General features: G+C 41.0%; 2 protein-coding genes across 5 annotated transcripts in view; both read right to left on the bottom strand.

Annotated features, from left to right (window-relative positions):
- Kiaa1217 (KIAA1217 ortholog) overlaps window positions 1–25,968 on the bottom strand; it is an 818,936-nt gene that overhangs the window by 542,398 nt on the left and 250,570 nt on the right. The gene's annotated exons all lie outside the window — the stretch shown is intronic.
- Window positions 2,580–3,663, bottom strand: LOC121440757 (nucleophosmin-like). 3 transcript variants are annotated; one of them, XM_041641641.1, is made up of 3 exons: window positions 3,606–3,663; window positions 3,091–3,311; window positions 2,582–3,009 (listed from the first exon to the last, which is right to left on the bottom strand). In XM_041641641.1, exons 1-3 carry the CDS (start codon window positions 3,661–3,663, stop codon window positions 2,794–2,796), a joined length of 495 nt encoding a protein of 164 aa, XP_041497575.1. In that variant the 3' UTR covers window positions 2,582–2,793. The 3 variants fall into 3 exon arrangements, with proteins under 3 accessions (XP_041497574.1, XP_041497575.1, XP_041497573.1); XM_041641640.1 differs by having other exon boundaries at window positions 2,580–3,009; window positions 3,091–3,663; XM_041641639.1 differs by having other exon boundaries at window positions 2,630–3,663.

Genomic DNA, 25,968 nt, shown 5'->3' with positions numbered 1-25,968 from the left:
TAGGAATATCTGAAAGTCTACTTTGTTCTGCTCCCAACAAATGGCTGTGTTGGCTGAGAGCTTCACCAGCTTGTGACTCAGTGCCATTTCAAATATTATTTTTGGACTGTAGGGTCCTCAAAGGGGCAAATGAAATGCCATGGACCCGCAGATCTGCATTTGGCTAACCCTACAACAGTAACATAAACAGTAAAGGGTAGTGTGGTTGCTGCATTACAGCTGCATGAAAAGCACAAAGATAAATAAGCTGGAAATGTATTAACATGAGATTTTATGGAGCTCTACGGAAGTCCTTAGTGATCCATAAAAATTTCTACCTTTGAAGTGTTTTATGGAATACACAAAATGTCTTCCAATACAAATTCTGAAATTCTCAGGAGGGTTTGTACATATCTTTCAATTCTTAATCCATAAAAATATAATTTGAACATTGTCAACACAGTGTAATTTCCTCTCTTACTGACTTTGATTTTTGAGAAATATCAAGATTCTAGTTGTAAGTATAATAAGTTTTCAATTATTTGCCTTTAGATAAACTTCTTAAAGCCAGCACTGCCAATTCTTATTTTGCCTTTATAAAAAAAAGATGTAATAACAATATGTACAATTTCATGGAATAAAAGACAAACTCCTAATCTTATTTATCTGTTTAGGTTTTATTTTATAAGATTATATTGAATTTACATGGGGAATTAAGCCTTAATGAATGAGCTAGGGTGTGTCAAACTGGGTTAAATTTCTGAAACTTTCATAAATATTTGTTCACTATCTCCCAGTGGAATAATAGTTTTCATTGTCACCTTCTGATTGTCTAGAGCATTATTCAACAACAAAGCAAGGTAAATCCAAAAGAGGCAGAAATACTGTATTTAGCTATTTCCATTTCTATACACATATTACTTCAGTGACCTCCAACTTCATTAAAGAAAGAACATGATCTTTTATTTAACCAAAGCCAAGATAGTGTATGAGAAAGGGGGGGGGAGAATGAGGATATAGGGTGGGGAGAGAGACCAACTTTATTACTTCAAATTATACATACAAGATACTGGAAAAGATGCTTTGGGTTATGATAAGAAGGGAATGCATGCCTGGAAGATGTGTCTGAGTAGGTTGATGGGGTTCAGGGTGGGTCATCCCCAGATAGGAGATCTTGATTTTGGAGAAAGTAGCAGGGGTAGGAAGGTCCCTGTGACCTTCTCATCTCCCTTCTGCTGAAGCTGGATATTGAGAAAATTTGCTAACTTCCCGCTTGAACTGTCTCAAGGGAATGTGAACCCACAAAGCCCTTCAGTTTATCCCCATTAGATCATCATGACCTGGTGTGGGAACTCCTTCTGTCTATGTGTAATTTTTTATCGGTTAATGAATAAAGAAGCTGCTTTCAGCCAATGGCTTAAGAGAATATAGGCTGGAAAAGATAGGAAGAGAGTAGTTGGAGTCGGAGAGAAGCCATGTAGCCTCCGCAGGGGACAGACAAAACTTTGCCAGTAAACCACGACCTTGTGCTGATGCATAGATTAATGGAGATGGGTTAGTTTAGGATATAAGAGTAAGCCAGAAACACGCTGAAGTTATTGGCCAAACAGTATTGCAAATAATATAGTTTCTGTGTGATTATTTTGGGTCTGAGTGGCTGGGAACAAACAAGCAGTCTTTCCTCAACAATGTCCCTAATGTCCAGTCACATTTCACCCACTCCTCATCGAACTTAGCATAAAAACAGAAGTTTGAGTGTTTCTTGAGTCTTCATTTCTGAAGGCTCCGGTGCCATGTAAAACTTAAATTACACAAAGAATGTATGTTCTTTTTTTTGTTGACCTGTCTCTTGCCATGAGCCCAGGGAAGGGATGTGTTCTTCCCTCATACTGTGCTTGTCTAGTGTTCTTAACTATACAGTAATACTTAGCATTCTGTAGCTGTAGGTCTTCTATAGGAAATGGAAATAGCTAATTTGCTGCATCAGTGCATTTTTCTTTTCTTTTTTTTAAGTTAGAAATGAAATTTTAATATAAAACAATTCAAGAAAACAAAGTCTAAGAATGAAGGCAAGAACAATTGTCCCAAGAAAAATCCCAGAACTGCTTGCTCCTCTTGGGGACTATAAAGCTGATAATTATACAGTTACAGAGAACCATACAGAAAACACTTAAAAACAAACAGGAGGTACACTTAGGATAGAACTTGAGTTGTCTTGTATGTAAGGACTATGCCATGCATTGTGACAATACCATGTTAATACACAACTGCAAACCAGGATGAATGACTCATAGTGGTTATTATGTTCATTATGTCATCAGGTTAATGAACAGAACTAAAGGAAAGTTGTTTATATTAGTCCCTATAAATCTTTAGTCAAGGCTTATCATGAATCAACTTACAAACTACCTGGTCAGGAATGGAGAGACATTATTATGAGATTTGAGGGCACTGACATTTAACTTCAGACAATGTATGTTAAATAAGCAAATAGAAACATTGCTACTTTATTAAAATACTGAGTTTATTTCACATGTATATTTGTCTCCCTACCATTTCCACATCTGACCACCACTATTACTATGTCCTATCATGACATTCCATACATACTTAAAACCAAGTAAAGGGTGGAGCTCCATCCTTGAAAACTAAACAGGCATTTTAGACAACATTCGTGGCAATGGAACCTGGACAACATTTATCAAACACAGTAGGGAAAGTTCTCACTTTGCATTATAAAAAGGACAGCAAGATATATCAACTGTTACAGAAATTAAGTAAGACGGAATATTTCAAACTGTTTAAACCATTTTCTTAAAGAGACTTCCTCCACTGCCAGAGATCTTGAATAGCCTCCTGGTCAGTCATCCGGAAGCAATTCTTCACATAATTAATGAACTTGGCTTCCACTTTGGGAAGAGAGCCACCTTTTTCTATACTTGCTTGCATTTTTGCCTTAATGTCTTCTACAGAACTAGGTCCTTTTGGTGTTTTAGGGGTTTTTTCCTGTTTTTTGAAGGACTCTTGACCCTTTGATCTTGGTGTTGATGGTTTTAAGTCTTTTCCATTTTGGTTTGATTTTTGTGCATTTTTGGCTGGGGTATCTCGTACAGATTTCTTCACTGGAACTTTTTCTTCAGCTTCCTCATCATCAAAATCATCCTCATCATCGTCTTCATCATCCTCATCATCTTCATCATCATCCTCATCAAGTTTTACTTTTTTCTGTGGAACCTTGTTGCCACCTCCAGGAGCAGATCGCTTTCCAGACATACTCACCAGCTTTACATCCTCCTCATCTTCATCTTCTGACTCTGCATCTTCCTCTACAGCTACTAGGTGCTGTCCACTAATGTGCACAGGCCCAGAACCACACTTCAATCTTAAGACCACAGGGGGTGTTATTTCAAATCCCCCAAGAGAAACTGTTGGCTGTACAGACATTTTCAAAGTTGTCAGTGTTACTTTAATTGGACTGCCTTCATAGTTCATTGCTTCTGCCTCTACGATGTGTAATTCGTCTTTTGCCCCAGCACCTAAACTAACCGTTCTTAGTGATAACTGGTGCTCATTCTCATCATTATCCACCTTAAAGTGATAATCTTTGTCGGCTTTTAGTTCACAGCCAAAAAGGTAGTTCTGAGGCCTTAGAGGGCTCATGTCCATGTCCATGGAATCTTCCATGAGGTGAAGGCGCGTTCTTCGGTGGCAGAGATGTCGGACGGAGGGTTCTGCCTGCTGCTCCTCAGAACAGGCACGCAGGACGGAATCACGCCAGGGCATCAGTGCATTTTTCTTCCACAGCAGAACTCTTCCTTCTAGAGTGCCAGTCCATGGACAGCCGCTGGTCTCTGAGTGGCTGGGAAAGAACCCTCTGTCAGCTCTCAGAAGCTCCATAGCTTGGACAGCTCACCAGAGCACTGTCTTGGAGTTTGTTATAGGCAACTCCAAATACTTTTCATATACATAAAGAGTTATTTTAGGGTGGAGTTTCAAGTGTAAACAAGCACTTTATTATGTTTAATATACATCTCAAATATGTAATCTGAGAATAAATTTCACACAGTGTACATCTGTGTTTGACTGTTGTTTGACATTCTTGCTGGGGGGATGTGAACAAATGCCTACTCACCCCAGATAGGGAACTAACAACAGAACAAAGTAAGCAACCACCAAATTATGAACCAATGAGTTTTTGGGGGTCACTTAGGAGAATACTGGTGATGGCTTACTTCCAGGAGCAGAACTGACTCAGAGACAGCTGTGCCACAGAGCCCACTCCAGCATGAGCAACAGCTCACAAACGCTGAGATCTAGAGCACACTGCGTAGCCTGCAGACAGCTCAACAGGCTGGAGGGTGTCCTTCCAGATAGCTCATACACCAGTGCCTCTCCCAGGAGGCTCAGCAGGCCTCTGGTTCTTTCAAGCTTCTTGGCTACTTTGAGCCTCTTCTAGGCAGATCAGCTAGTTGAAAAGGGTCCCTCAGCAACCCTTATAACTTATATGTGCTTGGAGGTAGAGGCTTAGTGAATCTGGTCAGTTTTACTTCCTGGGTTGCTTACTTGCTGAGGTTCCCTTCAGGATGGAATATTTCCAGACTGGCCCTTCTACCAACTGACTTCCCCTTCAAAAATTTGTGTCTTAACAAGATGGAACAAGATGGAAGGTTTTAGAAGAAACTGCTGGACCACGTGACCTGTCACATGAGTCAAGTGTAGAATGTGCCACTGGTATTGTCAAGTGGGTGTTCAAACATTCTGCGGCTTGGGAAGACTTAAATTTCATATTTTTAGATTTGAAATGTCCAGTCTGAAAGGAGGGAAGTACATGAAAGGAGCAGCAGAAAATGGGAGGCACCCAGCAGCACTGCAGAGGGACAGCAGGAAATGGGGGACACCCAGCTGCACTGCAGAGGAGAGACAGCAGGAAATGGGGGTACCCAGCAGCACTGCAGAGGGACAGCAGGAAATGGGGGGCACCCAGCTGCACTGCAGAGGGACAGCAGGAAATGGGGGACACCCAGCTGCACTGCAGAGGAGAGACAGCAGGAAATGGGGAGCACCCAGCAGCACTGCAGAGGGACAGCAGGAAATGGGGGACACCCAGCAGCACTGCAGAGGAGAGACAGCAGGAAATGGGGGTACCCAGCAGCACTCCCAGTCTGGCCAGAGCACCATGGCCAGTAAATTCCTCACGCTCGTCTGAGCAAGTCTTAATTCCTCACTAACAACCGAGTTAATTAAGGTTAGTCTTTCTGTTTTTTTTTCTCTTATGCTTCTCCAAGACATTGGAATAAGTTGTTTCAAAAGGGGCGATGTCAGAGCTGCTCTTTTAAAGTTCTGTTAAATGTCTATTTGACCCAGTCTCCATTCCACTCAGCCTGTATCCCACCCAGCCTACACTCAGTAAGCCTGTATCCCACCAAGCCCACACTCCAGTGAGCCTGTATCCCACCCAGCCTACACTCCAGTGAGCCTGTATCCCACCCAGCCTACATTCCTGTGAGTCTATAACCCACCCAGCCTACACTCAGTGAGCCTGTATCCCACCCAGCCCACACTCCAGTGAGCCTGTATCCCACCCAGCCCACACTCCAGTGAGCCTGTATCCCACACAGCCTACACTCCAGTGAGCCTGTATCCCACCCAGCCTACATTCCTGTGAGTCTATAACCCACCCAGCCAACACTCAGTGAGCCTGTGTCCCACCCAGTCTGCATTCCACTGAGTCTATAACCCACTCACCGGACATCCCATCTTGGTCTTCTGGTCTGAGGTCAAGAGAACTGCAGTAAACAAATGCGGCACTGTCTTCTTTCTGTTGTCATCCTGTCTACATAGGAAAAGCTATTCGGTTCAACCAGGTGGCTAAGATGTGGATGCGGTACAATGCAGATCTGGGATGTGATGGTTAGGTGCAGTCCATTTAAAATGATGTCCAATGAGGCCTTTACATCCCACACACTCCCATGAGAAGCTTCTGTGTAGGCAAATGCACAGAGAATAGGGTTCAAAGTTGCCAACTACAGCAGATTCCCAATTTTAATGAGCTACTCCACTCATCTCTCTGTGCAGTCCGCCTTTCAATGGCCTTTTGTTGGAGGAAAAATTTCTTTTGTATTTTTGTTTTAATTAACTAATTTGGGGACAGGGTCTCACTTTGTAGTCCTGGCTGGCTTGGAACTCACTGTGTAAACTTGGCTGACCTTGAAATCACAGCGATTCTCCTGCCTCTGCTGCCAGTGCTGGCATAAAAGGCATCTGCCTCAGTGCCTGGCTCCTGTTATATTTTTGAAGGTCAAGGATACTGATTAGAAAAAGAGAACCTTTCTAAAAATGTTTTCACTTGTTAAGTTTTACTGAGCTACTACTATACACAAAGCAACATCTTATACCCAGCTGACCAACATTTGTCCCTGGGTCCTTCATGTTTTAAAGAGAAGGTCAATGCAAATTGAAATCATCAAGTATTAGATAACTACCTAGTCCATTTTTATCCATCAAAACATTCCTAAAATTTTGTTTGGCTTGGGCAGTCCTCATGCCACTGTTTCTTTCTCTGGCTGAAGTACAGTAACTATTGTAGTTTGGATGAAAATGTCCCCCACAGGCCTAGATAACTGAACCCTTGGTTCCCAGTTGGTGAAGTTCTTTGGGGGGGCGCTTGTGAGGCAGTGCAGCCATGCTGGAGGAAGCACATTCCTGAGCGTGGGCTTTGAGAGGTTCTGGCCTCACACCATTCTTAGCCCACTTTCTGTTTCCTGCCTGCAGTTGAGGACACAATTTCTTAGTTGTTTCTGCTGCTCTGTCCAAACTTAAGACCAAATCAAGTCTGTTCTCTGTTACTTTTGGTCATTGTTTTGTTTGTTTGTTAGTTAGTTTGTTTGTAATCACAGCAACAGAAAAATAACTAATACAAAGAGCAATTCTGATTTTATGTTTTGGTTCCTAGGGCACTCAGAATAATTGAAACAGGCAGGCTCAATGCATTAACATATGAAAATTCTTTATTATGCAGAAAACAAGTAAGCAGACAAAACACTTGTAGAAGATTTTAATGAAGAAGCAGCCTCATTATCTGCCCTGGCTCTTGAACCTGTTGTTTTCATTTCTTACTATTAGTCTAGGTCAGACCTTCAGCTTCTTTTACCTATATTGTTCTCCCCTATCCATAAGATTCTGCTACAACCCTGTGTGACTGTGATATTCACTCTCTCCAGGACATTGAACATTGCCTTTTTATCTGTATACAGGCTTCAACTTCTGGGGCTCTCTGATATTTTTTTCCAATTCTTCAGTCTCTCCATGGCCTTGACCAAGTGCGTACCTTTGATTGGGCAGGATTCCTCCTCCATTCTGCACCCCTATGTATTCTTACAATCTATGGGTATTTCCTTGGTTTTACTGCAGGAGCTAACAGCTCTCTTATCTGTGCACACAGCATTCTTTTTAATTAATTAATTTTACATCCCAGCCACAGTGGGCTCTCCCTCCTCTCCTATCAGTCTTCCCTACCCTCTCTGTTTCTACTCCCCCAATCCAAATCTCCTCTGTTTCTATTAAGGAAATAGTAGGCCTCCCATTGATACCAACAAAACATGGCATATCAAGTTTCAGTAAGACTGTGCATCCCTCCTGCCCATGTATTCAAGTTCGGCAAGGTGACCCAGAATACAGGAGATGGAAGAGACAACCTCAGGTGTTGAAGATATGATAGAGGAAATAGATTTATCTGTCAAAGAAAATGTTAACTCTAAAAGAATTCTTAACACAAAACATTCAGGGCACTATGAAAAGAGCAACCCCAAGAATAATAGGAATAGAATAAGAAGAATCCCAGCTCAAAAACCCAGAGAATATATTTAACCAAATCATAGAAGAAAATTTTTTCAACCTAAAGAAGGACAAACCTACAAAAAGAATAAGAAGTTTACAGAAGAATCTGTCAACAATGGAAGAATACAAAGACATAAAATATCACTTTTGCCCTTAATCCCTGCTTTTCATTTTGAAGTCCAGTGTTAGGAAAGAAATTAAGAGATCAGTTAGTGAGAGTTCAAAAGTTGTAGCTCCTTTATGGATCCACACAGCAAAAGGTTTTGAGAGTTATACATCTTTCTCAAGTCTGTGCTTTTGTCTGAGGGCTTGTGAAATATTTCCATAAAAATTCACAATGTCTGGTTTTGAGGATCAAGGTGGTTCATAATCTTTTTTTCTGTTCAGATAGTAAACTGTTCTCTTTCTGTGTGTGTTTTTCCTCCCAATTCACCAGACTCTAGATTTAATCTAAGGACTCCAAGACTCTCACATGTCCTCTGATTGCTTCTGCCCATTTAGCTGCTCCTGGGAAAGTAGGACTTTCCCTCATCTCTTAGATTTCTGTGATAAAACCAGCTGAGAAATTATTCTTAATCACTTGGCCCAACAAAAGAAATAATGGCTAATCAATGTAAGCGGATTTTGACTAAGATCTCCATTAGCAAAGGCCAAGTACATAATAAAATCTGGACGTGATTACGCTATGCCCTCACTCACCATTTGATGGATGCTCTCCTCAAATCCCACCTTTGACCCCTTTATTTTTACTTAATCTTTCAAAGCCTTCCCAGTAGGAAGACAGAAGAATGGAAATTGGCCCCATTCCATATTTGATTTCCTAAAGATTAGAGAAATTGCAAATGCTGGCCTTGTGAGGTAGAATTCAATAGCATAGGGTGGATGAGAGGAACTTAGAGGATCAGTTGGTCTCCCCTCCCTTTCACTGAAGGTCTCGAATCAGTGGTCAGAGCTGAGGGTTTCCCTGCCTTCCAGGTGCACCTGCTTTGTCTTACTGATAGTAAGTTTATCTTACTTATAGTAACTATTGAGTTACTACAGCAAGAAAACTCCAGATGGTTTCAAATGCATTCTAGAGTTGCTTGAGAAAAGATCAGACTACTGTCTCATTCAGTGAGTGACATGTTGCAGGAGCTAAGATCTCACTCTGTAAATGTGCCTTCATCTGGACATGGAATAAAATATATTTGTATCACAGGAGAGCTGGCATCCTAGTAGGAAGAGGTTATAGACATAAGAAGATGTTTATTTTTTTTAGCAGTTGTTGAGAAAAACCTCAAAGCTGTCGATAAATGAGACCTGTTTTATGCTGAGGGACGTCCAAAGGGAACGATGGAGTGTTGTCATGGCCCCCTAATGTAACTAGCTATGAGGCCAAGCTCTTAATCAACAACAAGGCAATATCACACAGCACTGACAATGCACTTAATCGGCACCACAGAATACACTCAGTGTTTCCTGTTCACTGTTTGAAATGTAAAATGCCCACATAGGGGAGAAACTTTGACTTTTTTTTTATACACAAAGAAACTTAAGTTTGTGTATAAGTGATAGGTGGGGCCAATGAGCTCTCTCATGATCCTTATTGCTGCTCAGTAGCGTACTAGCAAGACAAGAAAGTGTTATCACTGAGACATCAGAAGGATGCGAGTCATACTATGTTGCTAACCAGTAGAATATGAGTGGGATAGGAGTGCTACCTTGACATTCAAAAGCTGATGTGTGCCTTCTTCACACAAACGTTCCCCCTCGGGGTGACAAGTATGACAGCCATATACCGAGATATCAACAGCTCGGGAGAGAAGGCGGCTGGATTCCTGAGACACTGGATGAAAAAGAATTTATTGACCTGCATTAGTTTTCAGATAAAAGAGAAACTTAGAGTGTGTTAGTTAGCAAGGTGAATTGCTTCTGCAGCTCCAGCTGTTATAATTCCAACAAAAACTGTTTTAACTTTGGGTTGATGCCAATAGCTTAAACCCCTTTCTTTACATGAAGAAGGCCAGAAAGGACCATGCCAGGCTCCCTAGGTGAATTCTTTGTATGATGTGTTGCTGCCATTCTGCACTCACTCTTTCAAATAAGGACAGTCCTGAGGGTGTGAGAGTATGGTTGATCTCAGTACCATGCTTCTATGTCATCTGTGATACGTCATCATGCTCGCTTGAAGAAGGACAGATAGGTTAAAATGAAAACTCCCATGTATAGTCCTATCTATGCTTAACAGCAGTTCTACTTCCTTAAATGTACTATGTTTTGTAGCTCACAGGAGAGTCACATGTATTATGTATTTGTTTCTCATGATAATGAGGGCTAGTAAGATAGCTCAGTGGCTTAGTGAGCAAGGAACTTCCTGCACAAGCATGAGGACCTGAGCTTGGATCCCTGGATCCCACATAAAAATTAGGTATAGTGGTACATGCCTGGAACCCCAGTGTTGGGGTGTGGAAACAGGCAGAATTTAGAGGTTTGTTGGCCGGTAAATCTAGAGGAAATGGTGAGCTCCAGGTTGATTGAAAGAGCTGCCTCAAAGAGTTCAAGTAAAATACATGAAGTTGACTTCTGACTTCCAAATGCGTACACACACACACACACACGCGCGCGCGCGCGCGCACACATGCGCACACACACAAATTATGAAATAGGCAGTTTCACTATTGTTATTTCTATTTCACACATTAGGAAACTAAGACTCAAAATATCAAATGACTAAGGACTTTTACATAGCATGGCCAAAGCTGGGCTCCAAATTCTCCAGATCCTGGTGCCTTGTTACTACAAGAAGAGTTTACCGAAAACTCATGGTAATGTTACCATGGTAGAAAAGCATCATGAGGTCCCAGTTGATGACAAGAATTTAAATTGTCTAATGAGACGATCTGTTAGAGGCCATCTCCTTGGCAATGGACGCTATTAGCTTGCAGAACAGATTGGGAGAGTGTTTCTCTTCTCCTCTGTGCAGACTGTTATGTCCCATTTATATGAGACACCTGCTGAGAGCAGAGGTGAAGGGCAGGCAGAAAAATCTAGAGCACAGGAAGATGTGATTAAATAAAAATGCTAAATAGAGAGGTGGAAAAACACCGGCAACTTAGGCAATTGTAGTTTGTTTAGCTGAAAAAGACACAGATGCTGTCTACACAAGATGGCTAAGGCAGCTAAGAGGTAAATGTAAGCTACACACTGTCTCAGTAGACAGTACTGGAGAGCCAGACACGGATTCTCCGCCCCGGAATATTTGCAGATAATGGAGGGGAGTGCTTGTTATGCTGGGAGATTCTAGTCTGAGTCACACAGACTGCATGATAGAAAGGATGAGACATTTGAGGCCGTCAAATTTGAATTTCAATCTTGATTTTGTGTGTCCCTAGATTACACACTTTTCTGAGTTCCCATCTTCTTAAAACTAAATTGTAGATATTGCGAGCCTCTTTTGTGCTACCCGAGCCATTTATGCATCTTCTTCCCTTCCCTCTTGTCTTGCTTTCCTTCACCTGGAACTCCTCCCTACCTCTCTAGCTATGCTATATTTCTCAGGTATCCGCTGAGGTGCTCCTTCACCTTCCAGGGTGGACTGTCTGCGTAGCTGTGTGAAGATGGTAGCACCCCCAAGGCACTCCAACTTTCACACTGAGCGACTTTCTCTTTCCTTATTGTCTCATATACTAGATGGGCTGCCTGATTGTGAAAAATGAATGACAGTATCTTTTATTATCAACACATACCCAGGGGAAGCACCGGGAATAGCATAATAAATACAAAATATTTACTTCTTCATTGATTCATCTACCCAGCTAGGACTTATGCCCACTTAATATTAGGTATTATCTAGACTCTAATGATGCAAGAGTAAAGGAAAAAAATATCAGAATCTTCATGTAAAATTTATTTTAGGAAAGTAAAATAGGCCATAAACAAATAAAACATTGTCAGATGGGGATAAAACTATTCATGACAGTGGTTCTCAACATGTGGATCATGACCCCTTTGGGGTCACCTAAGACCATCACAAAACACAGATATTTACATCACAATTCATAGTGGCAGCAAAGTTAGTTATGAAGTAGCAACAAAATGTTATGGTTGAGGCTCACCACAACATGAGGAACTGTATTCAATGGTCTCACTGCTAAGAAGGTTGAGAAGCACTGATTTGTAGTGTTGTTCCTCCTCATCTCTATCGCTGTCTCCATTTCTGTCTTTTTCCATCCCCATATTTATATCTATCCCTATTCCAATCTCATATCCATCTCCATCACCATCTTCCATCCTCATGCCCACCTCTATCTCTATAGTAGTTACATTTGTCGATATGACAAAGCGTTATGATCAAAGGCAGTCTAGGAATGAAAGCATTTATTTGGGCTTCCAGTTCCAGAGGGGAGAATCCATAAAAGCTGTGGAGGAATGGCAGCAGCCAGCCAGAGTAGACACGAAGAGGTCATATCACAGCTGTGCAAGGGAAGCAGAGTGAGTGACCTGGAAGGGGGGCAAGGGGATAGACTCCCTAAGCTCTTCCCCATTGACATACCTCTTCCAGCAAGGCTCCACCCCCCAAAGATTCCACAACCTCCCCAAACAGCATCATAAACTAGGGATCAAGTGTTTAAACAAATGAGCCCACGGTGGATGTCTTTCATTCAAAATGCCACAGTGGAGAACTAGAACTATCTCCATCTCTATCCTTGCCCTCATTTTCATCTCCATTTCTTATCGATACTCATTTTCACCTCTGTCTTTATCTCCTTTGTTGTCACCCAAGCATCCATACCCTATGCCCATCTCCAGGCCTACTTCATTAGTACATATTAATCTCTAACTTGAAATTCATCATTCTAGCTCCATCCCCAATGAATGAATGAATAATAAAATTGCTTAATTCCAGTGAAACTCAAGTGGTTTGGATCATTTAAGTACTCAATAAATGCTTATCTTCCATCATGCTTTTCTTGATTTAGTCTTACCTTTCATACCTTTATAATCACAGCAGATCGGAAATGAGACGTGCTGTTAACATTGACAATATGTAAGGAAAATACATCAAGGTCAGCATTTGAACTGTATTTCTATGGCTGTGTTTCTCATTAAGCGAACCTTCAAATCTTTCTAGTGTAGTGATCACCCCCATGCAAAAATATCCTGGTAATGTTACGAATGAGAATTAGAACAAGTATCAGCCTGCATTTGCAAAGCTGTGGTTATATGAGGTAGGGAGTGTTTTGTCTGCCTGGCAACTCTGAGCTGAATGTGAATGGCAGAGATTAGATTGTGGTCAGCGTAGCTACTACGTGTCAGGTGGGTCAACACAGTGTCCAAAGGGCAGTCAAGGCTGTGGAATTGCAGGTTCAAATATCTTTATTGCCACTTACTGGCTCTTGAAAACCACGATCCCTATACATCTCTCGTTCAGTATATTAGTCTGAGAGTGAGATAACAAAACCCACCTCATAACTAGATAGCACCATATGGCCGGAGAAGAACTTCTGACAGAGGGGACGTGCACACCGCTAGCTGTTGTGACGGGATTCACAGATGTAATACTAGTGCACAGCATTCACTCACAGCACAGCAGAAGATGCTAAGCCAAACATTCAATACTTCAATTCTGAAGAAGCTATGATTTCTTTCATCTCAATTTTTCTCAGTTACTTCATATGCATAAAACTGAATACATTTCTTTTTTTAAAAAAATAAGAATTTCATTGCTAGCATTGAATTATCATCTGCATAAACGACTTCCACCATGGCTGCTTTAAAAACAGACAATATTTTCTTCAATATCATAAAGATTCAATATTTTAAAAAGGTAAAAAGAAATGCTGCTGTCTGTCTTTTCCTCTGGCAGATGAAATTTATAGTTGTGATTTCTCTGGGTTATCTGAATTTAATGCATTTGTAATGTTAGTGTGTACAAAGCAAGAAACCATTGTCAAAGCTACAGCTCTCTGTATGCACATGTCCACAGTCTTGTGTGCATCTCCAGATTAAATGTACACATGTCCGCAGTCTTGTGTGTATCCACAGATTAAGTAACAGAAATAACTCTGAGAACTATCAATATGCACATGTCTGCAGTCTTGTGTGCATCTACAGACTAAATGTGCACATGTCTGCAGTCTTGTGTGCATCTACAGACTAAATGTGCACATGTCTGCAGTCTTGTGTGCATCTACAGACTAAATGTGCACGTCTGTAGTCTTGTGTGCATCTACAGACTAAATGTGCACATGTCTGCAGTCTTGTGTGTACCCACGGATTAAATAACATAATTCTGAGAAGTGACAAAAGCTAGAAATGTAACTGTACAGAAATCAACTGAAAATAATCAGCTTTGCAAAGTTTCTTCAGAATTTCTCAGAAAACAGGTCTCTCCATTGCTTTTTCCGTTCATAGATTTTCTTGTTTTACCAGAACTCAATATGTATTTTCTATCATTGGCACATGTAACTTGTAAAATTGGACAAATGCCTTAATTTTCAGAAGAGCTAGTCAAGAAAACTTTATGAGAAAATAGTAAGTATTCACAAACCTCGGAAAGAAACTTTCTCGGATGCACTCTTCCTGACTTACATTATTTATGTATGTTCCTCTTATATATGCTCTATCAACTGTGAACATCCAGCAGACTATATGTACAGATTTGAAAAACTCTAAAGTGTATGATTAATAGATGAGCCAAAGAGCACATCCAAGTGCGATGTGACTAAACCAGGATTAAGACTGTCTTCCTGGACAATTTGTAGCCTTAACCAATCCCCTTGTTCACTCACTCTCTTCATGTTTTACTCACTTACTCAATATATGTAACATGGACCATGCGGCAAGCACTGTCCAGCTACTTGGGATGCATCTGCAATACTGCACGCCTGCCATTACAGCACTCTAAGGCTGAGACAGGAAGACACTGACTTTAAAGCTAATCTGGGCTACATAGGAAAACCCTGTCTCAAGAAAAGCAAATAGAAGCAATATAGAAGGATTATAAAAATTTCTCAGTCAATAAAGTGTTCACTTCCTAAGTATGAGGACCTGGGCTCAGATCTGTGGAACACCTCTAAAAAGACATGCAGGCAATACTCACCTGTAAGTCCAACACCACTGTGGGAACCCAAACATGTGAACTGATTCCACCTTGTCTGAAGGTAAGAGAGTCTGAGCTTGTTTTTGCTTTTTCAAAGTTGTTAACAATAGGTGTGGCTACAAAATAAGATATCCTAACCTAGGGTGTGGTTACTTGGTGTTTTGGACATCAAGATGGCCCATACAGATAGATCTGCTCCATCTTGACTAAAGGTTAGAGAATTCAAGCGCACTTCTGCTCCTCCTGTAGCGAACTGCATGGAATCACACCTGATGGAGATGTATAATCAACTCCTGAGATGGCTAAGGCCTGACCTATGCTATGATCACGCAATGATTATCAGCTGCCTGTATATGCATGAACCTATGGGCAGTGCCCACCTGGCAGTTCGGGGTTGGCAGCCCATGCCTACTTAAGGGCTGAGAGAAGTTTGCCGGAGGAGAGAGGTCAAAGAGGGAGAGGAGAGAGAGGAGGGAGAGAGGTCAAGGAGAGAGAAAGAGAGAGGAGAGAGGGGAAGAGAGAGAAGTATAAAAAGTCCTGGAATAAACTGCAGTGAGAAGAGCTCCGGTGGTCGCATCATTCCTTGCTGGACGAGGTGGGGCGTGACAGTTGGTGGCCCGTACGGGGACAAGTCATATGGGGAACCTCCAAACCTCTCTCCGTGGAGCCCAGAACTTGCTGCAGTCAGGGGGTGCATCAAATAATCCTCAAGGTAAAGATTGGGGATCCGCGACAAAAAGTGGGTTTTCTGCTCTTACTGGTAGAAGAAGGGAGAGTGGGGGGTAATAGGGCTGTGACTATAGCAGACAGTTTAAAGAAAGTATAGCCACGACAAAAGTGGAGGGTTAAAATGGAAATAAAAGGAAGAATAGGATTTTAGAATGGGCGCTTCAACATCATACCTGACTTTTCTGGCTCTTAATGAGCTGTTACAGAGCGCTTTGGAGAAGTTTTTGGCTAAATGTGACACAATTGCCTCTTGGTTTGCCGTCTCTGGCAATCTTAATGTGTCATCCTGGGACAAGCTTGGTAGAGAGCTGAAGTTTGCTGCTGAACAAGGTATGCTAAGGAAGGGAGGTATATTTGTGTGGTTTGAATTACCAAGACCTCCAGAGTTTGCAGTGTAGTGTGAGCAGCTTGGGCTCCAAGGCCAAGCAGCCCTGAGGGTCTGCAAAGCTGCAAACACCAGGACCTGCCTTGAGGACTACAAGGCCAGAACGCTAGGCCACTCCCAGCATGGATGCCTCAGGGCATAGAAGTGCTCAGCCAAGATCTGTTGGCCTGAACCTCTGTCCCAGCCCGGGGCAACCGGCCAGACCGGGTCTGGCCTGCCGCTCAACCCTGCCACACCTCCACCTTTCAGTTCCACCTTTCAGTTCGGTGGGGAAGTCTCCGCCTCTCCCCTGCTGTTGCTGCGACCTGAGTCCGAGCGCGACTGGAAAATGGCAGTAGATTGTAGTAAATACCTTTAAGAATGCGATGTCCCCGCTCAGCAGGAAGTAGCCAGAGAGATTGACAATGCCCAAATTCCCTATAAGATAATTTAAGCGGGGCCCTTTCAGAGCAGAAGCAGGATCAGCTGGGTTGCTAGGGAAGCCAAAGAGGTGCACGAGGGAGAAGGTGTCTTCCATGCACTCAGCTGACAGGAATAAATGAGCCAAGGGGGTATGGTAGCTGGGGTATGTTGTTTCGGGGAATGCTGAAGGAGCAGTGGTTTCTGACTGCTCCTGGGGTCATGGCAAAGCCACTCCTAATGACAGGAGCAGGCAGAGGAAAGCCAGGGAGGGGAAAGCAAGATTGCCTCCCCTTCTTCTCCTCTGTGCTGGCCCCTCTGCTACCAGTTCTGACTGCCCTTGCTGCTGCCTCAAGCACAGCCGCGCGGCTGTGGCAATTGGCTCAGCTTGGCTGTGAATGGAAGTATCCAGGGCTGTGTGTGTGACCAGCATTCAATATGAAAAATATACTCATGCAACTAATCTGTCTAAAGAATTGTCTAAATATCTTTTAGGTAATTGGTCTGGTGAATTCGAACAACAACTGGAAAAGCTGAGAGTGACGATTGCAACTGCAGATTCCACACGCATGGATACCAGCCTGGCAGAAGAACTATCTTCCTGGATCACTCCATGGATCATCTGAAGGAGTGGGCGGGATAAGAGCCCTAACAGGCTTAATGGTACTTGCCTCTCTGGTATGCCTATGGTGCGTTTGTCACATAAGGGTTTCACAGCATCGCAATGCAGTTATGATCATTCAGGCCTTCATGGTTATTGAAGCAGGACAGTCCCCTCAAGCTTGGTTACAAAACAAAAGAGGGAACTGTAGCGAGCAGCATAGAGCCACACCTGATGGAGATGTGTAATCAACTCTATGGCTAAAGTCTGACCTATGCTATGATCACGCAATGATTATCAGCTGCTTGCATATGTGTGGGCCTATGGGCAGTGCCCACCTGGCAATCCAGGATTGGCAGCCCATGCCTACTTAAGGGCTGGGAGAGGTTTGCCCAGAGGAGAGAGAAAGAGAGAGAGGGGAAGAGAGAAAGAAGTGTAAAAAGTCCTGGAATAAAACTGCAGTGAGAAGAGCTCCGGTGGTCGCGTCATCCTTGTGGGACGAGGGTGGCCGTGACACCTTCTTTGGAAATAGGAGGTTTGACCTAGGAGTGGTTGCCTGTTGGATACTTGGTATAGAGTGAGCTCACTGCCCCAGACATCAAAAACTTTTACTCAGGAATTAATGGCTTGTTGTCTAAAGCATTGAAACAAGTAAATGTTCTGGTTGTCTTTTGTGTCGTGTTAAGGAGGTCTTTTATCTTCTCCCCCCCTTTTGTATTAAGGTGTAAAAGTGTATGAAAAATAAACACGGGCGAACTCAGAACTCAGGATTCAGCATTCAGGATCCACGGAGTTGCCCTCTCAGTACTATCCTATGTCTCTGTGCTTCTTTCTTATCTCTGTTCCTCCTACCTAACATTTCTAATCCTCACACCCCTACCTTGGAATGCACAAACCCAATCCGACAGAAGTCACCCTCAAAAGGTGACTCCTGACACATCAGGGAAGTACAATGGTTAATTAGTCAAGACATCGACGTTAATCTCTAGCCTCCATATCTACCTGTTTACAGAAGCGTGCACATGTGTGTGCGCGTGAGCACACACATACACACACATTCACTCAAAAATAAAAATGTAATGAAAAAGAGAAAATAATTAAAAGGAAAAAGCAGGAAGAAGAAAAAGATTATGAAATACACAGACGGTCTTTTGGCTGCTCTAACTGGGTGAAAGGCTTTGACACAGTGAAATAAACAGGACTGCTGGAAGAGAAGCATGGACTGTTATTCATCTGGGATGGCACCTAATGCGATACTGCCAACGGCAAGTCATAGAAACGAAGAACTGGCCAATGAGATTAATACTCATGGCTGGGAAATCATAGTCTCAATTTTCAGCTCTTCTGAAACACTTTAACTACATCTTTTTTCTAGGTACACATGAGATTCATTAGAGGACAATAGACTTAATCTTCATACTGTACACATTTAATCTTTAATGGGGGAATAAATACAATGACCTTGCCAATGTTCTTCCTTTCAAACTAGAGTATTGTGAAAAAGATCTGTTTCTATTAGATGGAGTTTCATAGGTTTGGGAAGACCTGTACAGGCTGTTTAGGGAGACAGATGGTCATACTGTCAGTAGGTAACAGACTAACAAGGGGGAAAGATTAAAATGCCCCAGGAAATGATCATTTCTATTTTTTATTCCCCTGGAAGGTGAAGATGTCATTTTATTTGTTAAAATTTCTTGTATTGGACAGATGACTTTCAACTCAATAGCTCTGTGTGACATTAGATGAGCAAATACGTAATCACAGTGTGACAGTCTGAGACCCTGAAGAATAAGGGAATGCTAAACATATTTAAGTTGAGCTGCTTTTTTCTATGTGATAGATTTTAATTATGAAACACCAAATAGCTCCCATAAATTTTATTTTTGGTAAAATACACATCAGAGCTACACAGCATACAAACTACTTTTTTTTTGGTAGAAGCCAGTTCATAAGGTTATGAAATTGCTTAAAATACTTAATCATGTTTCATGAACCAAGTGTGGCCAACATGTAGTCAGTGGTTGGGATCACTGTTATCTAGCAAACTGTAGTACCAGTAGGCTGAACTCTACAGTAAGATGTTCCAGGGACTGAAACACAGGCTTGCAGGTTATTCAAGATCTGAAAGTAGGTGCAGGGGTTTATAGACTCAACATTCATTTGTAACTGGCCTTCATGAGTCAAAATTATTTTTTTCTTTGTGAATAGTCCTCTCATTTTGCACGTGTTGAATCTTCTTTTGAAACACTAATTATCACCTATAATTGTGAGATCAGTACTGCCAATGTCTACCAATACAATAGCTATTTTATACTATGATATACCTGATTTGTAAAATTTCTTCTGAATAATAAAATGATTTATAGAATTCCTACACTTCTCCAAGATAAAATTTTGATTGCACCAATCCTAGATATAAAATCTGTGGGGAGGTGTTGGTGCCCGGGGGACAAGGGAAGGTGGAGGAGAAGGGAAGGGAAGGGGTGAGGAGAACAGGATGGCTGAGATGGGGAAGGACAGAGAGGGAGAGCAAGGAAGGATATATCTTGATTGAGGGAGCCATAATGGAGCTAGTGAGAAACCTGACCCTAGGGAAATTCCCAGGAATCTGCAAGGATGATCCCAGCTAAGATCCTAAGTAAGCAATAGTGGACAGGGTAATCAGATTGATAACTACCTTAATCGTCATCATAGAACCTTCATCCAGCAACTGATGGAAGCAGATGCAGAGATTCACAACAAGCACCGGGCTGAGCCCCCAGAGTCCAGTGTAGGAGTGGGAGGAGCTATAATATGAGTGAAAGGGTCAAGACCACAATGGTGATACCCACAGTAATAGCTGACCTGAGCTAGTGGGAGCTCACTGACTCTGGACTAACAGTGGGGGAACCTGCACAGGACCAAACTATGCCCTTTGAATGTGGGTGACAGTTGTGTGGCTGGGGCAGTCTGTGGAACCACTGGGATTGGGACTGGGATTTATCCCTAGTGCTTGAACTGGACTTTTGGAGCCGGTTTTCTTTGAAGGGATACCTTGCTTAGCCTAGATACTATGGAAGGGCCTTGGTCTTGCCTGGAAGTGATGTGACAGGCTTTGTTGACTCCCCATGGAAAGCCTTACCCTCTCTGAGGAGCAGATGAAGGGTGGGGTGGGTAGAAGGTGAGGGGAGTGGGAGGAGGGGAAGGAGAGCAAACTGGAACTGGTATGTAAAATGAGTAAAGATTATTTTATAAATCTGTAAAACTGTGCTACATTTACCCATTCCTGTAAGCATCTCTCAGCTGAAATGTACAAAATATCTGCCAGGATCAGACTCAATTCCCACCTCCTCCATAGGCAACTATTCTGGTTTCCGACACTAACATTATGTTTAGCTGCCTGACTTTTATACTAATGGACTAATACTGTATTCTGTGTGTGTCCTGGCTGCTTTTCCTTAGTGTTTGCAACCCATCCATGTAACTTCTGGCATTAATATTTCATCTTTATTCCTGTTAATTTCTGTTAATGACTATATCACAATTTGTTTATCTGTTTTAGGGACATAGTGGATAGAGTTGATATGGACTTCCTCCTACAGGTGATTTCTGTGGGTAAGTGTGTGTGTGTGTAGTCTCGTGTAGGTGGACATAGATATTGTACCTCAGAGGAGCTGTGTGCTACACTTTATGGAAACTCGCAGTCTTTGCTAACATGTGTTGCGCTTTTCTCACCAGCAGCAGGGTAGACAATGGACCCCCGTTCTTACCAGGACTTGTCACCTCTCATTTTCTTCGCCACTCTAGTTGGAGTGAACGGGGGACTCTCTTCAGAATGACTCGGGTGTCTCCATGGTCTGTCCTGAAGAACACCTTTCAGACATGTTTGCCAGGCACTTATGTACTTTAGAGGAAGTATCTATTCAAATCTTTCCTCAGCTTTGCTTTTTGCTACAAGGCACACACACTCTTTGGGTCTCATTATAGGAGATTTTTACGGATGTTTCCATCAGAAGGAAGAGACGTATGAATAAGTTGACACACTTATAAACAGGCCAGGAACAAAGCGTCCCCTCGTTTATGGGATTACTAAAGATGCATCTGAACATTTTCAGTGCTTTGTTTCTTAACTGAATGATGGCCTGACATGGTGTTTCATTTCTTAGTGTCTATTATGTGCTGCTAGGTAAAAATTTGGATTTTAATTTCTTCTCATTTGTGAGGTTTCTTCTTTTGCTGTACACCTCTCATAGCTGTCCTTCCTGAGAACAAATTTTGCCAGGGTGGGAAGGATGCCGACCTGTGTTTACTTACAGGTGTGTTCAAGATTTATCATTGATTTTTAGCTCCACCTAATATTAATTTCTCATTATAACATGAAGTGGGAACCAAAATTCAACTTTTCATTGTATAAAAAGATTTAGACCTTTGGTAAAGAATGAATATATATATGTCTATTCATAAATAGAGAAATATAAAATATTGACCTATTTCTGAATCATTCTGGTCTATTTTCTCTTTTCTTTATTTTTACCTTTTAACATTAATTACTGTTTAAGTAATTTTGTTTTTATAGAATTCTTCATGTTTAATAGTATAAATATCACAGCTTTGTTCTTCAAGGTGTTCTAAAGTATTATAGAGCCTTTGGCTTTTTTGAATATAAATTTTGAATCAATTTGTCAAGTTCTATTTTTAAAAGAATGTCTACCTATTATTGTTTTGCTCAGAATTGCATGAATCTTTGGATAACTTTTGGAGAAACAATATACTTGAATGTTAATTCACAATCATGGTAATATTTTAAATTTATTTGGATGTTCATATACATTTAAAAAAAGAATTTTATATGGGTCTTGAAATTTCTAGGTCAGCTTTCTGTGGGACTGTTTTTATAGGTGATTGACAGGACTAGTTTCATTAATTCTTAAGGAAAGGACCAATGTACATTATACTTTAATGATTGGAGAAGATTGGAATGTTCTTTTTTTGAATTTTTATTTCTCTTCTGATATTCCTTATTTCTCAGTATCACTTTTCCTTTATATCACTAAATGCATGTACAATAACTGTGTAAAAGCCTTTGTCTGTTAATTCCCAAATGTGTGATATTTCATTAATTATTTCTGTTGACTACATTTTACCTTAGTTTCTTCATAGGCCTTTACTTTGATTATACTTGACATTGTAAATGACATATTTAGAATGTGTCAGACTCTTTTCTGATATATGCCTTTATCTAACATCAATAGGCTTTGAATTTTGCACCTCTAAACAGTCAGATTATGGCTGACTGTTTTAGTATCCTAGAAAAGGGTCTTTTATTGTGTTAGGACAGGTTCGTCACTTTTACACTTGTTTGTAGGGTACATCCTTAGTCTTAGCTGCTAGAGTGATGGGATGATTTGGTTTATACTTTGTTCAGATACCTGTCATTGTCCTGGATCTGATTGCAACAACCTATTCTGTTACAGCCCTTGTACCCACAAGTTTTCTCTATAATAGAAACATATTTCCCCTTTTGTCTTATTTGTATATTACTACAAAGCATTTAGTGTCCTTAGCAATTAGAGACATACAAGTTAAACTTCTTTAAGATTTCAACCTCCTCAGTCAGAATGGTCAAGGTCAACAAATAAACACCCAGTTGATAAACACTGTTGGAGAGGATGCAGGGAAAAGGGATCCCTTCTTCACTGTTGAGATTTTGCACTTCTTCATCCATTATTGAAATCAGAGAACTCCCCAAGAGCTAAAAGTAGATCTACCATATGCCCTACCTGTACCACTCCTTGGCATCTGTCCAGAGACTTGACAACCTACTCCACAGGTTCTTGCTCGGTCTTGTGTATTACTGCTCTACTGACAATGGCTAGAAAATGGAAAAACCTAAAAGTCCTTCAACTGATGACTAAATAACAAAAATATGCTAAATATACATAACATACTGTTTAGCTGTAAAGAAAAATGATATCAAGAAATTTTCAGGTAATGAATGGGATTAGAGAATAATATTGAGTGAAGTAGCCTAGATTCAGACAGACACATTTTGCAAGTTCTTTCTTATTTGTGGATCCTGTCTCTGAATTTTTAGATGTACGTATATTACCTGGAGCAACTACAGAAATCAAGTTAAATCAAAAGAGACTCTGAGAGGAAGTATTCTAGAGGGGAGAGAGTAGGTCACAGATGCTTTAAGGGGGAAAAGAGAATAAATAGGTGTGTAGGGCTTTTTCTGGAGAGGGATAGAAAGGGAATAGACATGGGGAGAGAGAAGAAGCAGGATAAATAATGCTAAACATATTTGAAAAAAATCATAGATAAATATTAATTTATGTTTACCTAAGATGCATACATAATATATGTTTATATATACATACATATACATATAAATATATATAAGTTATACATATATTTTAATGAAAGTACAGTACTTGGGGTAATAATGTTTGCCTCAAGAACTATAGACCATCTAAAAAAAAAAAAACCCAGTGTCAGGCATGGGAAATCTCCCTCTGAGTTGTTGGAGAGAGGAGTCTGAGACTCCCCACACAATATAGGCTACTGCCATTGACCATGGTTTCCTTCCCAAACCTGAAGGTAAGACCCTATCATTTAAGAAACCATATACTTGAAACACAGAACTTGGAGGAAATGAGCTGAAAATGACCCAAAAGCCTTCTCCCCAAGAAATAACTCTCATAGTAACCAACATTGCCATCCAAGATATCTAGCAAGAAAGCAACTGATAGTCTTACACTGATATAAAGTTAGGAAATGCAACAATGCCTAATCCAACAGTGCTGTGGGACAATGGTCTTTTATCCTGTCACTTGTATTATTTTTAATAGAATGCTAATCGGCCAGTAGTCAGGCAGGAAATATAGGCAGGGCTATGGTGACCAGGCAGGAAGTAGAGGCATGGCAATGAGAATTATGGGAAGAGGAAAGTTTCAGTCTACAGTCATCACCCAGATGCAGAGGACTCAAGATGTGATTGCCTCACTGAAAAAGGTACCAGACAAGAATTATGGGCTAACATAAGTTATAAGAGTTAATAAGAAGCCTGAGTTAATAGGCCAATCAGTTTATAATTAATGTAGACCTCTGTGTATTTCCTTGGAACTGAACAACTGTAGGACCTGGTGGGACAGAAACCCCAGTCAACAGAACAAGTATACAAGAATTCAGTAGTGGTACTTTTATCTTGGGCATAATCAAATGCTGTCTGATTGGACTTCCTGGCTAGGAGGGAATTCATGCCTTCTACTGTAAACCTAATCGATTACCAGAAGCTGGTAACATCACAGACCCTTGAGGAGAGCCTACTATTGCCCTTTTCCCATAGCAGTATAATTTCTAACTCCATTCCAAAAACTAATTTCTATATCCACAGACAACTGTAGTTTTCATCCTTCGTCAAGGAAACTTCTTTTTCCAGAAGATGGAGACTATTACAAAAGCTCCTAATGGTGAAAATGCAGAGAACTGACTGTGGGATACCCAATGCCAGCAGATACATCTACTGTAAAACTTAGAGCTAAAGCCCAGGAAACACCATGGAAGAGGGGGATGGAGAGATTGTAATAGCCAGAAAACCAGAATATCTGTCGTGAGAAAATGTCTTTTATATATGACATATATGTAGTACTCATAAAATCGTAACAGTATGGTTACCTAGAAACTTCTACACAATAACAACACCAGTTGACATGCAAATGTGAATGGGGGAAATCTCACAAGAACCCACTCCTAGATGAAGAGCTGCAGGAAAGGAATGACTGTGGAGAAAGGGAGAATCACTTAAATGTGAAATGGGCATGGGCATCGTTCTATAATTCCAATGTGTGGATGGTAAAGACAAGGGATCCCTGAAACAAGATAACTGGACCATCTCAAATGGCAAGCTCTGGGTTCAAGGGAGAAGACTCTGCCTTAATATATCTGGCAGAAATAAATGAGAAAGAAATACGAAAATTGTTTCATCATGGTTTTACAGAATCACTATTTTGATTGCTTTGTTTTGATTGGTATAGTCATAAAAACAGAAGATGTTAGAATATTATGGGGATCAGAAAGAATTTATAAAACATATACCTATACAAATGTGATTACTTCCTTTACTCACGAGTGCTCAGAAATGTGTTGTCTAATTTCCAAGCAGTTGAATGAGTTTTCAGTCATTGCTCTAATTGATTTATACCTAATCAATGGTTATTAGAAAGCACAATGCACTGTATAATGGTGTAAATGGAGACTGCTTGTTTGTTTTCTGGCTGCCCAGGCCCAAATAATCACACAAAACTATATTAATTACAACACTGTTTGGTAACTAGCTTAGGTATATTCCTGGATAATTCTTATATCTTAAATGAACCCATTTCTATTAATCTATATATTGTCATGAGGCTGTGGCTTACCAGTATCTCTCTCCTTCAGCAGCTACATGGTTTCTTCTTGACTCCACCTATACTCTGTCTATATTTCTCTTCAGATTTTCCACCTAGCTACATTCTGCCCCACTATAGGCCAAAGCAGTTTCTTTGTTAACCAATGGTAATAAAAACATTCACAGTATGTGGAGGGGAAACCCATATTATAATGGGATCTTTTAAATTTATCAAGACTTTTTAAAAAATGAGATGGGAGTCTTTCTACAGAGTTCGGTGTGGCTTTAAACTCACAATCCTCCTGCCTCAGCATTCTTATAATATGGTGAACTCTTTTGTAATCTATTCCTCTACCTTGCAAGTCTCACCCAACCTTTTTTTTTGTCTTTCTGAAAGCAGCATATGAACCTTGTGATACTGGCCTTGATGGAGCTCAGATTCTAGTTAACCACATTGAGGTAACATTTTTTTATGTATGTGACCACACAGTGTAAAAGAAGGACAAATAAAAGCCAGGCCCAGGGACCATATAGTTATGTAGCCTAAGGGTCTTTGAACACCATTTTTCAAATCCTCTCTCACAACATCT

Source organism: Microtus oregoni, unplaced genomic scaffold, assembly GCF_018167655.1.
Source record: "Microtus oregoni isolate MIOR12 unplaced genomic scaffold, Mior012 000070F_ref0000104, whole genome shotgun sequence".
Taxonomy (NCBI): domain Eukaryota; kingdom Metazoa; phylum Chordata; class Mammalia; order Rodentia; family Cricetidae; genus Microtus; species Microtus oregoni.
This window is presented reverse-complemented; position numbering and strand designations above follow the sequence as displayed.